The sequence below is a fragment of the Panulirus ornatus genome, chromosome 73 (assembly GCF_036320965.1).
Source record: "Panulirus ornatus isolate Po-2019 chromosome 73, ASM3632096v1, whole genome shotgun sequence".
Lineage (NCBI taxonomy): Eukaryota > Metazoa > Arthropoda > Malacostraca > Decapoda > Palinuridae > Panulirus > Panulirus ornatus.
The window spans coordinates 5,814,426-5,827,841 of NC_092296.1; the positions used below are offsets into that span (position 1 = coordinate 5,814,426).

General features: G+C 39.0%; 1 protein-coding gene across 8 annotated transcripts in view; it reads left to right on the top strand.

The window, feature by feature from the left end:
- Positions 1-13,416, top strand: part of LOC139748286 (unconventional myosin-Ie-like) — a 146,799-nt gene that overhangs the window by 124,241 nt on the left and 9,142 nt on the right. For 7 of the 8 annotated variants that reach the window (XM_071661263.1, XM_071661267.1, XM_071661261.1 and 4 more), the window contains 3 exons: positions 2,460-2,639; positions 4,599-4,759; positions 10,111-10,259. In XM_071661263.1, coding sequence (XP_071517364.1) covers positions 2,460-2,639; positions 4,599-4,759; positions 10,111-10,259 — 490 coding nt within the window. Of the gene's footprint in view, positions 1-2,459; positions 2,640-4,598; positions 4,760-10,110; positions 10,260-11,864; positions 11,966-13,416 lie in introns of those variants that run through there. The other variant, XM_071661269.1, reaches the window with a different exon arrangement.

Here is a 13,416-nt window from a genome sequence, read left to right on the forward strand (position 1 = left end):
ACTCGATCAAACCACCTCACACCACATATTGTCCTCAAACATCTCATTTCCAGCACATCCATCCTCCTGCGCACAACTCTATCCATAGCCCACGCCTCGCAACCATACAACATTGTTGGAACCACTATTCCTTCAAACATACCCATTTTTGCTTTCCGAGATAATGTTCTCGACTTCCACACATTCTTCAAGGCCCCCAGAATTTTCGCCCCCTCCCCCACCCTATGATCCACTTCCGCTTCCATGTTTCCATCCGCTGCCAGATCCACTCCCAGATATCTAAAACACTTCACTTCCTCCAGTTTTTCTCCATTCAAACTCACCTCCCAATTGACTTGACCCTCAACCCTACTGTACCTAATAACCTTGCTCTTATTCACATTTACTCTTAACTTTCTTCTTTCACACACTTTACCAAACTCAGTCACCAGCTTCTGCAGTTTCTCACATGAATCAGCCACCAGCGCTGTATCATCAGCGAACAACAACTGACTCACTTCCCAAGCTCTCTCATCCCCAACAGACTTCATACTTGCCCCTCTTTCCAAAACTCTTGCATTCACCTCCCTAACAACCCCATCCATAAACAAATATATATATATATTTTTTTTTTTTTTGCTTTGGTCGCTGTCTCCCGCGTTTGCGAGGTAGCGCAAGGAAACAGACGAAAGAAATGGCCCAACCCACCCCCATACACATGTATATACATACGTCCACACATGCAAATATACATACCTACACAGCTTTCCATGGTTTTACCCAAGACGCTTCACATGCCTTGATTCAATCCACTGACAGCACGTCAACCCCGGTATACCACATCGCTCCAATTCACTCTATTCCTTGCCCTCCTTTCACCCTCCTGCATGTTCAGGCCCCGATCACACAAAATCTTTTTCACTCCATCTTTCCACCTCCAATTTGGTCTCCCTCTTCTCCTCGTTCCCTCCACCTCCGACACATATATCCTCTTGGTCAATCTTTCCTCACTCATTCTCTCCATGTGACCAAACCATTTCAAAACACCCTCTTCTGCTCTCTCAACCACGCTCTTTTTATTTCCACACATCTCTCTTACCCTTTCATTACTTACTCGATCAAACCACCTCACACCACACATTGTCCTCAAACATCTCATTTCCAGCACATCCATCCTCCTGCGCACAACTCTATCCATAGCCCACGCCTCGCAACCATACAACATTGTTGGAACACTATTCCTTCAAACATACCCATTTTTGCTTTCCGAGATAATGTTCTCGACTTCCACACATTCTTCAAGGCCCCCAGAATTTTCGCCCCCTCCCCCACCCTATGATCCACTTCCGCTTCCATGGTTCCATCCGCTGCCAATCCACTCCCAGATATCTAAAACACTTCACTTCCTCCAGTTTTTCTCCAAACTCACCTCCCAATTGACTTGACCCTCAACCCTACTGTACCTAATAACCTTGCTCTTATTCACATTTACTCTTAACTTTCTTCTTCCACACACTTTACCAAACTCAGTCACCAGTTTCTACAGTTTCTCACATGAATCAGCCACCAGCGCTGTATCATCAGCGAACAACTGACTCACTTCCCAAGCTCTCTCATCCCCAACAGACTTCATACTTGCCCCTCTTTCCAAAACTCTTGCATTCACCTCCCTAAGAACCCCATCCATAAACAAATTAAACAACCATGGAGACATCACGCACCCCTGCCGCAAACCAACATTCACTGAGAACCAATCACTTTCCTCTCTTCCTACACGTACACATGCCTTACATCCTTGATAAAAACTTTTCACTTCTAACAACTTACCTCCCACACCATGTATTCTTAATACCTTCCACAGAGCATCTCTATCAACTCTATCATATGCCTTCTCCAGATCCATAAATGCTACATAACAAATCCATTTGCTTTTCTAAGTATTTCTCACATACATTCTTCAAAGCAAACACCTGATCCACACATCCTCTACCACTTCAACCAAAACACACTACATCTGCCACTCTGTCATTAAACACATTTAACAGTCCTTCAAAATACTCACTCCATCTCCACTTTAACTTCATTACTGCCTGTTATCCTTTCCCCTTTTTCCTTCGTCACCTTGTTCCCATTTGTTCTCGTGTCTTTCGCACATTATTTACCTCCTTCCACAACATCTTTTGATCCTCCCTGAAGTTTACTGATACTCTCTTACCCTATCATTTTCCTTCTTTTCCAACCCTTGCATCATCCTCTTGACCTCCTGCTGAGTTTTCTTTATATCCTTCTCCCAATCATATGCACTCCTTCCCTGTAAGTGCCACCCAGATGCCTCTTCTCTTTCATGAGCAGCTTTACTTCCAACTTTTACTACCCTTTCTAATCAGCCTAACCTCCACCTTTTGCATGCCGCATGCATCTCTTGTACATGCCATCACTGCATCCCTGTAATTTTTAACTGTTTGGCTTCTCCTTGACAGGTTGTGTTTGCACAAACAGTTGATAAATTTGACCGGAGGTTTCGAAAATCCAAACGTGACTTGATTTTAACAAGATCGCATGTTTATTTGATTGGCCGGATGCAGATCAAGAAAGGTCCTGAGAAGGGGAAAGTTGTTGATGTGATCAAGAGGAAGATTGAACTAGAAAATGTCGTGCAGGTACAATTTTTATTTGAAAATTTCTCTTGACTGTTGAGTTGAATAAGTTTATGAAAGTGTTGCTTGCTCAAGTTAAAGGATTTTTAGTAATAAGCTTTTGTTAATGATTGGTAAGAGAATAAGTTTTAGGATACTGGTGTGAATTCCGTAAATGCTTTATGTAAATAACAGAACTCAGTATTCTCTTAAAGGACATCAGAGAATCTCTCTCTCTCTCTCTCTCTCTCTCTCTCTCTCTCTCTCTCTCTCTCTCTCTCTCTCTCTCTCTCTCTCTCTCCTTTTCTGGGACAGATATGTAATGTATAGCAAATTTGAATTTTGATTATTTTTAGACGAGGAAATGTAGATAGGGACTGCAAATGTGTGGATTAGGATGGTGGTGGTACAGATGTGATATGTTAAGACTTTTAGGGGCAGATCATGTAACATGACAGATATTAGAGGAGGATGAGACATGCTAATCAAGCTTCCATCTAACATGTGCCACAGTGGAATGGTAGCAGAGCATTGATTACACCATTTTACCAAGGAATAGATGCAAAATGTGAATGTAAATTTTGTGGAAAGATTATTCAGTTGAGTGCAAGTGTTGATGATTTTGATGGAAAGATGGTTTAAAGTGGGCCTGTAAGAGATAGGTAGGAAAGATGTCCATAAGGAAGTAATTCATAGGTGGGAAATTAGAATTTAGATATGCTGTTCTCTGTATTGAATAATGAAAGCTGATTTTCCAGAGAAGAGAACAGAAAGTGATTGAAGGGAACGAAATACTAAACATAGAAAGGAGTGTTTGTCATTCCTAACAAACACTCCTTTGAATTTTTTTTTTTAAGCTGAGACATATGGGCAACTGAATGCCCTACTCGAGGCTATATCATTAATGTTATGAATGGAAGGTTAGGGATTGAATATAGAGAATCATTTTGCCAACTCAAGATGTTTATCAAGAAAAGTCTAGAATACTGTAGTTTGGATCCAATTGAATATATCTTCTCAAACTCTTCATCAGTAAAATCTAGTCTGCAAATACGTAATGATGACTGGAATGATGCTTGTTTAATTCTCTTATGTTGAGCTGAGTAATAATGAATATAAGCAATAACAGAACTATTTAGAATATTTTAATCACAAACTTGCCAGAAAATTTTGCGGCTGTGTTTACTTGTTATCTTGTAAAAGCTGTAATGTGATTTCTGTAGGGTAAACTAGTAAGGATCTCTCTGTTAGACTTAAGCAACATGAATATATTATAAGAACAGAACAAGATTCACATGCTTTATTTAATCATGTTTTAAGATTATAAGTATTGTACTGATTTGAGTAATGCTAATTCAGTTTTAAACCGTGACTCCTTGACTAGGAGAAATGTCATTGAATGTTCTCTTATCAAACGCACATAGAATTTTACTATGAATATTCGTGAAGATTGGTTAAGATTATCCCTGGGGTTAAGGGAGAAAGAATACTTCCCAGGGATTCTCTGCATATTGTAAAAGGGGTCAGGAAACTCTCCCCATCTTGTATTTCTTACTTGCTTGCCTTCGTCCATTACCGGCATCACACCACTCCACTGGAAACAGCATTGCCACTCTCTGTGTCAGTGAGGTAGTGTCAGGAAAACAGACAAAAAAAGGCCACATTCGTTCACACTCAGTCTCTATCCACATTCAGGCCCCGCAATCTTTCCATTGTTTACCCCAGATGTTTGACATGCCCTGGTTCAGTCAGTTAACCAGGATTCAAACCTATGCAGAAGTGATTTCCTAGCAGCCAATAAAATGATGCAGCATGAATGAATGAGCAGAGGTAAGCTGTTAGTAGTTGTGCTTTGAGAGAAAGCTAAATCACCACTTTTCAGTAGATACTGAGATGTGATGTAGGTGATGAGGACAGATATGGTTACGGTTTCATTTTGATACTCTGAATTCACAATTTTAATGTGCTTTCTTGTTCTTCCAGGCAACCTTATCAACCTTTCAAGATAACCTTGTTTTGCTTCATGTTCGAAATGACCATGAAACCCTGTTGGAAATTGAGTTTAAGACAGAATTCTTGTTAGTTCTTAACCGTAAACTAAAAGAACAATGCAACAGGGAACTTCCTTTAAATTTTATCAACAGGTGAGTTCATTTTACATGGTATTTATGATCTTAATGTGTATAAAGTATCATCCCTTCCCCTTTTTTTTACAACTTTCAGTAACATAATGTAAGAAAGGTAGGATTTTGAAATTTTTTTTCTTTATGTTCTTTTTCCAACATTTGACTTTTTCTTCATTCTCCATCAACAATCAAACATATGTAAGTCTTTGTCCTATTGTTTTGGATCTAGTTCAAGTAATTATAAATTTTGCTGAGGAACTCTATTTGCTGATCATCTCTTGCATAAGTGACCCAGTAACCTCATGATTCCCTTATGTAAAGCAGATGTAAATGAGCAGTAAAGTATACTTACCCATATTTTAGAAATACTTAGAAAAGCAAATGGATTTGTATGTAGCATTTATGGATCTGGAGAAGGCATATGATAGAGTTGATAGAGATGCTCTGTGGAAGGTATTAAGAATATATGGTGTGGGAGGCAAGTTGTTAGAAGCAGTGAAAAGTTTTTATCGAGGATGTAAGGCATGTGTACGTGTAGGAAGAGAGGAAAGTGATTGGTTCTCAGTGAATGTAGGTTTGCGGCAGGGGTGTGTGATGTCTCCATGGTTGTTTAATTTGTTTATGGATGGGGTTGTTAGGGAGGTGAATGCAAGAGTTTTGGAAAGAGGGGCAAGTATGAAGTCTGTTGGGGATGAGAGAGCTTGGGAAGTGAGTCAGTCGTTGTTCGCTGATGATACAGCGCGGGTGGCTGATTCATGTGAGAAACTGCAGAAGCTGGTGACTGAGTTTGGTAAAGTGTGTGAAAGAAGAAAGTTAAGAGTAAATGTGAATAAGAGCAAGGTTATTAGGTACAGTAGGGTTGAGGGTCAAGTCAATTGGGATGTGAGTTTGAATGGAGAAAAACTGGAGGAAGTGAAGTGTTTTAGATAACTGGGAGTGGATCTGGCAGCGGATGGAACCATGGAAGCGGAAGTGGATCATAGGGTGGGGGACGGGGCGAAAATTCTGGGAGCCTTGAAGAATGTGTGGAAGTCGAGAACATTATCTCGGAAAGCAAAAATGGGTATGTTTGAAGGAATAGTGGTTCCAACAATGTTGTATGGTTGCGAGGCGTGGACTATGGATTAAGTTGTGCGCAGGAGGATGGATGTGCTGGAAATGAGATGTTTGAGGACAATGTGTGGTGTGAGGTGGTTTGATCGAGTAAGTAACGTAAGGGTAAGAGAGATGTGTGGAAATAAAAAGAGCGTGGTTGAGAGAGCAGAAGAGGGTGTTTTGAAATGGTTTGGTCACATGGAGAGAATGAGTGAGGAAAGATTGACCAAGAGGATATACGTGTCGGAGGTGGAGGGAACAAGGAGAAGAGGGAGACCAAATTGGAGGTGGAAAGATGGAGTGAAAAAGATTTTGTGTGATCGGGGCCTGAACATGCAGGAGGGTGAAAGGAGGGCAAGGAATAGAGTGAATTGGAGCGATGTGGTATACCGGGGTTGACGTGCTGTCAGTGGATTGAATCAAGGCATGTGAAGCGTCTGGGGTAAACCATGGAAAGCTGTGTAGGTATGTATATTTGCGTGTGTGGACGTATGTATATACATGTGTATGGGGGTGGGTTGGGCCATTTCTTTCATCTGTTTCCTAGCGCTACCTCGCAAATGCGGGAGACAGCGGCAAAAAAAAAAAAAAAAAAAAAAATTTACTCTTTCATTATTCTCAAGAAACCTTGTAAAATTCCTGTTGCATTTTACTGTGGTAGTTTTAGCTGTAATGAGCATGAATTTTGTTTAGGAACTCTACATTTTAATCTTCTTTTATGAACAATTTTTCTATTTATAGCCAATACATTTGCAAAACATTATTGATGTACCTTAAAAAACTAACCTAAGAAATACTAGTCATGGCATCTCATTCATAATTGTTGCCATTCACATGAGAAGGAGGGAGCAAGGTGACAATGTCATAGAGAACAGTAGAAATTTTTTGTGCGGGGGAGGGAGGAAGGAGACAGTGTGGTGGAAAAAAGTAGCAATGTCTGTGTAGGAGGAGGAGGGGAGTGAGACAACTGTGTAGGAGGTTAGGAATAATAGGAGTGTGTGTGAAGAGGGTGAGAATCAACATTGTGGCTGAAGCAGTAGTTATGTGTTTGAGGAGGGAAGGAGAAAGGTTAACAAGGTGTCTGGGAAAGGTAGGGGTGTGTGAAGGGAGGTGGGAGGGCCAGATGGCAGGATCAAAAGCTGAGCAAGAAGTTAGCTCTGAAGTATAGAAAAAGATAATTTGTTTTAAGGGTGGTGGATGGTTGAATGGTCTAAGTAAGAAGATGGTGAGTGTTGGCAGTTTAGAAAGATTTAAAAATCTCTGTGATGGCACAGACAGTACATGTGATATGGCCCCAAGAGCATAGAATTCTTATTCTTACAATGTACAAATAAGTAATTTCAAAAAGGTAATTACTCATACACATAGAGAGGAAGATAAGAAGTGAGGAGGAATCCATCAACTTTCAGGGGGTCTTAGACTAGCCACAAAGTTGGTGTGATACATTGTTGATGAAATTCAACCCAAGTAAAAGCAAATTAACCAGGGTTGGACACAGTGAGATAAGGCCTTAATGTGAATTTTATGTAGCTGAAAATAGACTGCATGAATTGTTGTGTGAGAGGGACTTGGAGATAGACATTATCCTGACTTAGAAGAACAATAGTGGAGACAAAATATCTGCTTGCAAGTATTGAAATACATCCAAGTATATAGATTAGGAAATATTTGGCAAGCTATTCAGATCCTACATTAGGCCAGAACTTAGGATGTGTTTCTCAAGTTTGGTCACTGCCCTAAAAAAGCAGAAAGTAGATAATAGCAAGGGTCTAGATGAGGGGTCTAAAAGTGGCACCAAATTAAAGAGAGCCGAGTTACAGGGAAAAGATAGAGGCTTTAATTTTGCCTTCTGTGGAAGAGAGAAGGATGAGGCATGATCTGATCAGTCTTTGATTTATTAACCAATTTGATAAAGTCAGCAGTCAACACTTCTTTGATATATGCAAGGATAAAACAAGCAGAGGCTGTAACTTGACATTACACAAGCAGCTTCTTAGAAAAGATATAAAAAAGTACTTTTTTTTGTATAAGAATGGCCGATGAATGGAAGAAACAGAACTATGAAATTCTGAATGTGGACAGCATTCAGAAGTTTAAAAAAGTTGTATGATAGCAGAGAAAGTTCAAGAGATAAGACCCTACAATTTAGATCTCCCTCCTTGTACAGTACAATATTTGAAATAATTAAAAAGGTGTATAGTTACAAACAGTTAAAAAAGATGTATGATTACAGACACAGTTTGCCCTCCTTTCACCCTCCTGCATGTTCAGGCCCCGATCACACAAAATCTTTTTCACTCCATCTTTCCACCTCCAATTTGGTCTCCCTCTTCTCCTCGTTCCCTCCACCTCCGACACATATATCCTCTTGGTCAATCTTTCCTCACTCATTCTCTCCATGTGCCCAAACCACTTCAAAACACCCTCTTCTGCTCTCTCAACCACGCTCTTTTTATTTCCACACATCTCTCTTACCCTTACGTTACTCACTCGATCAAACCACCTCACACCACACATTGTCCTCAAACATCTCATTTCCAGCACATCCATCCTCCTGCGCACAACTCTATCCATAGCCCACGCCTCGCAACCATACAACATTGTTGGAACCACTATTCCTTCAAACATACCCATTTTTGCTTTCCGAGATAATGTTCTCGACTTCCACACATTCTTCAAGGCCCCCAGAATTTTCGCCCCCTCCCCCACCCTATGATCCACTTCCGCTTCCATGGTTCCATCTGCTGCCAGATCCACTCCCAGATATCTAAAACACTTCACTTCCTCCAGTTTTTCTCCATTTAAACTCACCTCCCAATTGACTTGACCCTCAACCCTACTGTACCTAATAACCTTGCTCTTATTCACATTTACTCTTAACTTTCTTCTTCCACACACTTTACCAAACTCAGTCACCAGCTTCTGCAGTTTCTCACATGAATCAGCCACCAGCGCTGTATCATCAGCGAACAACAACTGACTCACTTCCCAAGCTCTCTCATCCCCAACAGACTTCATACTTGCCCCTCTTTCCAAAACTCTTGCATTTACCTCCCTAACAACCCCATCCATAAACAAATTAAACAACCATGGAGACATCACACACCCCTGCCGCAAACCTACATTCACTGAGAACCAATCACTTTCCTCTCTTCCTACACGTACACATGCCTTACATCCTCGATAAAAACTTTTCACTGCTTCTAACAACTTTCCTCCCACACCATATATTCTTAGTACCTTCCACAGAGCATCTCTATCAACTCTATCATATGCCTTCTCCAGATCCATAAATGCTACATACAAATCCATTTGCTTTTCTAAGTATTTCTCACATACATTCTTCAAAGCAAACACCTGATCCACACATCCTCTACCACTTCTGAAACCACACTGCTCTTCCCCAATCTGATGCTCTGTACATGCCTTCACCCTCTCACTCAATACCCTCCCATATAATTTACCAGGAATACTCAACAAACTTATACCTCTGTAATTTGAGCACTCACTCTTTATTTTCATTTTATTACTTTTGATTGTCATTTATAACCTAAGATGAGCTTGGTGAAAGTTGTAACAACCCAACAGTTGTTTTACCATTTTAGAGCTTTTATAGAATGGATTTTAGGAAATGAATGTTTGGGAAGTTGGTTTGTCTTTTTCTTTCTTTAGCTATATTGAATGAATGAGGCAAGTATGTTTTCTTCTGGCCTCCTATGTTTAAGAGGGTAGGTGAATCACTTATGCTGCAATTTCTAACTCATTAAACAAACAAAAATTCATCGTAGAGACCCTTAAGTTTCCAGTAAGAATTAAGAATGTAAATCCCCTCATTGATTTCATGCAGTGGGAAAGTCACTGACATTGCAATAGATAAGTACCAGTGTGAGTGATTTTTTTCAATTTCCGTATAATCAAAGGATGGATTTTTTTTGTTCATAGATTTTCCTGGGAATTTAAGGGTCTTTGTGTTTTCCATTACCAAGTGCTTCTCATTAAAGATTATGAAGGTTTACGTAATACCAAAAGGATTGAAAGGGGCTAACACATGCAATATTCTCTTTTGGTATAGAAATTATATTTCAAGTTCTTGAATAGGTATTCCTTCTTTAATCTTTTTTGTCTCACTGGAAAGCAGCATCACACATGGATGAATTGCTTTTATGGTATTTTCTTTGGATGAGTTGCTTTTATGGTATTTTCTTCGGATGAGTTGCTTTTATGGTATTTTCTTTGGATGAAATGCAAAGATTTTTACAAATGTCCTTTTTCAGTTTTGACTACCATGTCAAGAAAACAAGATGGGGTGGTGGTGGCATCAGGAAGGTCGTGTTTACGGATGGATCCACAGATGAACCACTGTTTTCTTCTGTAGGCTCTACCTTGACTGTCAGAATTGCTCATGGGTTACCTAGTACATCAAGTAAGTTTTAATTACCTAATAGGTGTTTTTGAAACTTGGCATCTCTTCTTTGTAGCACTTGTGAGGTGCAAGAATTAGAACCTGGGCCTGCCAGAGCTAAGCTTATTGAGTATCACTTTCAAACAGATACCTCTAAGTTTTGATAGCATGATCACCAGAATTGTGGAAAAATTCACCCCATTTAATCAGAGGCTGACTTTCCAGCTGCTTGCTTAAGGTTCCTGCCAGATGGCACAGTTTTTGTATAACTCTTTTTAGCTGTTGGAAGTTACAGGGTTGTGTGGTGACACCTTAGCTTTAGTAGCTCAAAGCAGCAATATCCTCTTTCCCAAAGAGCAAACTAACATACTCACAAATACTTGCTCAAAAAATAGCTATGAATGAAAGACCCTTAAACAGGAGAACTATGAAAAACTGATAGAAAATCATCCATAAAACTTATGCTGACCCTCTTGTCATTCACCCTGACATTGAGTATGTGGTTAAAACATAAAACCATTGAGTATGTTGTTAAAACATAAAACCTTTAACCACTCCTCATACATAGAATCTGCCTAGGAAACCACTCCACCTGTATGTATACAGAATGAGGTTTCTTTCCACTGTTCCAGAGTTAAGTTTTGGTTGAGATTGTTAAGGGATGGCCATGGGAAAAGTCTCCATGACATGAAGTCCAGTGCTGCTTCATAGCCTTTATTGCCTTACCCTGAACAGGCCACTGGCAGAGGGCAACTCTAGCTAATGTTCCTTCCTACTGCATCTACCTAATGTTTCTACTCACTGCTCCTGCCCACTGTTCCTATCTCCATATTACTTTCATCTATTGCTCCTACCTTTTTGCCAAAAGGCAGCGGTAGTGCTTAGCACTCTACAGAGAAATCTACTGTGAGTTAAGTGTTATTAAGTGTTATCTGTGACAAAAAAAGATTGTATGTTTGTGGACAGAATGCCACTAGTCCATGTGTGGGTAAGGCAGAAAGAAAAGACAGTTACCTGGGTCAAAGGAGTGCAGTTTGACAATCACTGAAGTGCTGGCTGACTCCACAGCTGTCACTGACTCTCCCACTACCCAGGCAGGTAGTGCAGGTAATATACCTCTTTGGTCGATGGCTGCCAACAAACTACTATTGCTACTGGGATTCAGTTTACATATGATTAGTGAACTCCTCTTGGCCTTTTTTTTCTTTGAAAAATAACCTTCACATTAGGGAGCCCAAATTAAATACTCTTTGATTGAAGTCTGTGCTATCTTAGTCCTAGACAGGGCTGAGGCATTTATCTCTGGTTCATACACTTTCCTAATACAGAAAGATGTTTTTCTTACCACAAAACATATTTTATCTTAATCTGAATATGATTATAAATGTGTCCTTCTCAGTGTGTTTTGTTTACCATCTGAATCTTTGGTTTTGAGTTCTTTTTCATATATTCCTTTGAGCACCTGTCCCCGTGTCACTTTGCAGTGATTTTTGTCCTGTTGATTGATGTTTTATGATGCTTTGACTTATCTCATATTATTTTATTTATTTTGATTTCTTTAAATGACTGTAAGTATTATCTTATTCAATCAGATACTCATTTTTTATTTACTTTTTATCTTCTAAGGATGGTGTCATATATGCAGGTACAGTACTGTCACTATTTACAAGTTCACTGCTTTTACTTTTCTTAGTAAAATGTTTGTTTTGTAGTACAGTCATTAGCTAAATTAGTATTATACAAAGAGTTTCCCCATATTCTTGCCATATGTTTTTGTGGTGACTTCCATTTACAGTGTACTTGATTTGAAAATCCTTGTATTGTTACAGTGGCTTTCATTATATGCTCTTTGAGATGAGGTTAGCTCATGATCTTTTATTCCTTTAAGAAGGTAGTTTTATGTGGGGATAGGGGTTTGAGTAACACAGTTGTGTTCCTGACAAATGCAACTATAAGAAAAATTACTTTATAGAAACCCATTTTCCCATAGGAACCCATTTATAACATCTAGTTACATTCTTTAGGACCTCAGAGAAATGGATTTAGGTGTAGTGGTGGTTGGCAATGAACCATACACCTAGAAAATTGGGAATTGTGAATAGCTTCAGAAGTATCCTTTTCTAGAATAGCCATTACTTCTTTGATAAGCTGTAAAGCCTGTGACTTTTTGATATTAGCACATGGTGATTTTTTTTTTTTTTTTTTCAATGGGAGGTAAACCAGGCACCACTGCCAACATTCACCATTCTTTCATTCACCTGTATCTGAATGGTTGAAAAAATAAAATTTCACTTGTAGTGTAATGCTTTGATTGATTTCTTATCAGCTAAAAGGCTCACTCTTTTTTGATAATGTTTGGCAATTTTATGTATAATTAGAGAACTGTATATGTGAATCACAACTTTAGAACATCACTTCTGCACCACTTTTTGACATATGATAAGAACTTTACAACTCATAGTGACTCTGTTTCTTAATTGATGGTAGACTTTATTGCAAAATATTGTTGATTGGAAGACTTTTCTATGGGGATCTCATGGTTCTTTGATTCAGATGAAGGAACAGAGAAGGGGGCCAGGTGAAGATTTTCCCTCTTAGGCTCAGTCATCTGTTCTTAATGCAACCTTGCTAATGCAGGAAATAGTGAATATGTATATAATGTGTTTTATTTTGGGCAGACTGGTAAGGATCTTTGTGTTAGACTTAAGCAACATGATTATAGTATAAGAACAGAACAAGAATCAAATCCTTTGTTTGATCATGTTAAGAATTATATCTATTGTATTGACTTGAGTAATGCCAATTCAGTTATTAACTGTAAATCCTTCACCATAAGAAATATCATTGAATCGTCTGTTAGTGAATACACAAAGAACTGTAACATTATTATTAGTGAGGGTCTCTACAAATTGGATAACTTTATTGTAGGCAAAATTTGTAAACAGTGTCCTTTCTTGTCCACGTAATTAGATTCATGACAAGTATGTTGCTAGACCTGAACAACACCATCCGGTGACGCTTGTATACCAATTTCCTCTTAGCTATGTCTCTTCCTTGTACATCAACTGACAGTTCTATATCTCATTCTCTCCTCGTAGTTGTTAGAAATGGCAAATTTGAATGAAAAATTATTCATAAACTGAAAGTCTTTAAACCAATTGATACAACAAACTAAATT